The sequence below is a fragment of the Acanthisitta chloris genome, unplaced genomic scaffold (assembly GCF_000695815.1).
Source record: "Acanthisitta chloris isolate BGI_N310 unplaced genomic scaffold, ASM69581v1 scaffold5902, whole genome shotgun sequence".
Classification (NCBI taxonomy): domain Eukaryota; kingdom Metazoa; phylum Chordata; class Aves; order Passeriformes; family Acanthisittidae; genus Acanthisitta; species Acanthisitta chloris.
Window position 1 is genome coordinate 56,361 of NW_008659806.1, and position 3,575 is coordinate 59,935.

Consider the following 3,575-nt stretch of genomic DNA (forward strand, 5'->3'; position numbering starts at 1 on the left):
TGTGGGAACTGCAGTATCCATGAAATCCTGAGCCCATCTGAGTCTCTTTGCCACTGACTGTGTGAAGGTAGGTGACTGAAGTGTACAAAATCTGCTTGAGTTACTACAGAAAAGGGTGCACAGCTGATGTTTCTCATCCTTGCTTATATAACTCTAAAAACTGTCCTTCGCCACAGTCACTGCAGATGACCTGTAAAAGCACTCCTTACAGTTGCTGACTGTATTTTTAGCTGATCTTGCATGTGACTCAGCAGAGAGAAATGAGAAAAGACAGTCCCATGGGAATTTCCAGCTCTCTACACACTACCATGGGTTACCACAGCTGCAAGAGGCCAAGAGGAGAAACAAAAAGGAGGCATTTCCTCTGCTCAGATGTATCCTGCCACCAGGGAATGTGTCTGTAATTTCATAAACATCTTAATAACAACATTTGGGTAAAAAGGACACTGAGCAGACTTGGGCCATGGCTGTAGCTGATTTAGCTTTCCTAGATTACCAAAAGAGACATTGGGATCATAGAATCAACCTGGTTGGAAAAGACCTCAAAGATCACCAAGTCCAACCCTACTGTGGTCACTAGACCATGGCACCAAGTGCCACATCCAGTCTCAGCTTGAAAACCTCCAGGGATGGTGAATCCACCACCTCCCTGGGCAGCACATTCCAATGCCTGATCACTCTCTCGGACTTTTCCTGATCAGACACTTATGATGTAAACTGGAGTAACCTCTCCAGTGTGAGTACAGCCCTGAGATACATCTGACAAATCATTTGGAACAGAACTGAGGTCTTAATTCATCTCTGCTTCTAGTTAAGAGTGGTAATAATGTGTTGAGAGAGAAAGTGTATTACTCCAGGCACCATGCCCTTCCAAGCCAACTCCTTGACTCCTGAACTGGAGATCATCCAGCTCAAAGAACTGAAGCAAAAACACTTAGGCACCAGCACTGAATCCCCAAGTCAAAGGTCACTTTTAAGCACTAGTGATGTGCCCTTCAGCTTGGCATGCTGGCTCATGTTAAGATCTGTGCCCTGGAAAAATGCCTGAGGTTTGTGCTGAAAGACTAAGATTTCCAAATAGGAAAAATTGACTTTTCTTTCAGCAGAACCTATGGAGTTGTACATTGCTGAGGGTTTTGCCAAGGTAATTTAAAGACTGCAGCGTTTTCTCTCTGCTGTTAGACTGGATACAACAGTCTGCTACATGTACTTTGCAGGGAATTCTCACCAACCTGCATCTCTTCAAACTGCTGAGAACAGAACTGCCCAGGACAACCTTATCTGCCGCATCCTAGCTCAGTTTTGACAGCACTGACCTTTTTACAGAGTGATGAAGTCTTCTCCACTTTTTGTTCCCATCTCATTCCCACTAGTGTGATCTTTTCTCATTGCATCTCCCTTTGAGGTATCTTCAGAGCCACCTCTCACCTCAGGCATAGCAAACATTTTGCAGAAGAACCCAGCTAGTGTGACAAAGTCTGAGCCAATCTTTCTGCAACCTCACAGCCAACCAGTCCATAACAAACACAAGGACCTCACCTGCTTGAGCTTCGTTCCCACCATGGAAGCACTGCTGTCAAGCACAAACACAACGTTCTTTGGCAATGGAGGAAGATCTGTGGGGGCGAAGTAGTGCACGAAATACCCATTAAGAATCTGTGGAAGAGCAAGGAGGTCAGGAAACAAAGGTAGATAATGTGCAATGTTCCACACACATCATTATGGGATATTTGGTTGGGCACACCTGATCCTGCTTTCAATGCCTCTCCCAAAATTGGAGGATATGAGTGTTCCTTGCTATCCCTCTTAATTCTGGTGCCCTGCTTATCTAGTCTCCAGCAGCTTACTGGAGCTCTCCACATCTCCCTCCACGGTGGATGTTGGGGTTTCCTTCCAAATGCAGAAGAATATAACGTATGTACCCAAGGATTAGAACCCCAACATGCCCTCGGGGGACTGGACTTGTATCCAGATCTACATAGTCAGTATATTGAGAAACTGAAAAGCAGATACAAAAAAACCCTCAATCAAGTAGAGACCTGGGTTTTTTAAGTCCAACTTGTGGTTGACAATTAACTGGTTTTATATTGGATAGTTCTTACATGATGGAGAAGTAACCTTCACTTGGAACACATTTTCTAGGACATTTGGAGCATGCAAGACAATTGAACCATCCCAGGTACAGTGAATAAAACAGAGAAGATGAGCCATGTGTACAGTACCTGAACATCCCCAACACTCAGCTCCCTGTTGACATCATATCTAATGATGAAGTCTCCCAAAATGCCATTTCGGGCAATCCTGGTTTGCTCAACCACACTGGGATTGAATGTAACTTTAGCTAAGGTTTTGGTGTGTCCAATTACAGTAGAAGGAGGAGGAGACGTATCACCTGTTGAGATAAAACCACAATATCACAGTTTTTTCCCATTGTCATACAGATGTCAAAGCACATCACTCATGTTGTTGCCATGGACTCAGGTCAACCAGCACAGAAACTTACTGAGGTTAAATATGCAGCTCAGTATTGGTAAAATAAGATCTTAATAATTTCTCTCCTAGAGAAAACAGCATTGCAATGCTATCAGGGATACAAGTGTTTAGGCACAATTGCTGTGCTCACTTCTGTCTGGAGGTCACTGAACTCCAGGCCAGGGTGGGACTGTTCTCTGTGTGACTGTTCCTTACCTTCTGTAAGTAAACACACAACTTCAGACATGTAAGTGCTATTCATTCCAGCCAACTCTAGATACCCAGAGTGCACGTCCTACATCTGAGCTCCTGCCACTCAATGCAGGTATGATTCATTTGAGCTACTTAAAGATTTCCTCCAGGCTTAGATGAATCACACTGCAGATTTTTTCCCTATTGATTATAAAGAGTTCTTGAGGTGACTTGCTCAGATGCACCATAGGCATGTGAGGTGGGAGTGATCTGACTGACTGAGCCCTTGATCTGACAAGTGTCTTATGCGTAATGTCTACATTTTAACAAGTCATCTTAGCTGCTTTTATATTCAGCAGAAGTTGTCATTATAGTCACTGCAATTTCAGTCTTACTGATGAAGGCAACATGCAACACTTGCCAGTGCAGCCGTGCAAACTGCATCCCTGAGATGTAACTCACCCTGACCTCTGAGAGCCCTTCCTGAGCCAGTGGAGAGAGATGTGCCTTGCAGAAGGAAGATAATAATTTAAGTCTGAGTCACCCTGCAGGAACCTCTCCTTGTCCTGTTAGCTGTGTTTGTTTCCTAAAGTTGAGTGACATGGAGATCCCTTGTTGTCTAAATCCCGCTTTACTCTGTTTTGATTTGCCAGCTGTTCATTCCCTCTGAACTCCATAGAGACCCTTACATAAGGCTGACCAAAGTTCATATTTGGCCTTGAACTTCCCCAGATTTTGGGCTTTTTCCCCCTTATCCTAACTATTGAAACCACCAAAATAGCTTCTCAACTGATGCTGTTCTTGGGTGCTTCAGCTCACACAGTGATTATTCCAACACTCCTCCGATGCACAGAAGTTCTATTATATCTGCTCATGTACTGATTAGAATTGATGAGAATGAGCTTCTTAAT

General features: G+C 43.9%; 1 protein-coding gene across 1 annotated transcript in view; it reads right to left on the reverse strand.

Moving 5' to 3' along the window:
• ITIH5 (inter-alpha-trypsin inhibitor heavy chain family, member 5) overlaps positions 1-3,575 on the reverse strand; it is a 38,928-nt gene that overhangs the window by 21,253 nt on the left and 14,100 nt on the right. The window contains exons 6-7 of the mRNA XM_009069543.1: positions 2,223-2,392; positions 1,540-1,656 (exon numbers count right to left, since the gene is read on the reverse strand). Of these exons, the coding sequence (XP_009067791.1) occupies positions 1,540-1,656; positions 2,223-2,392 (287 nt within the window). The remainder of the gene's footprint in view (positions 1-1,539; positions 1,657-2,222; positions 2,393-3,575) is intronic.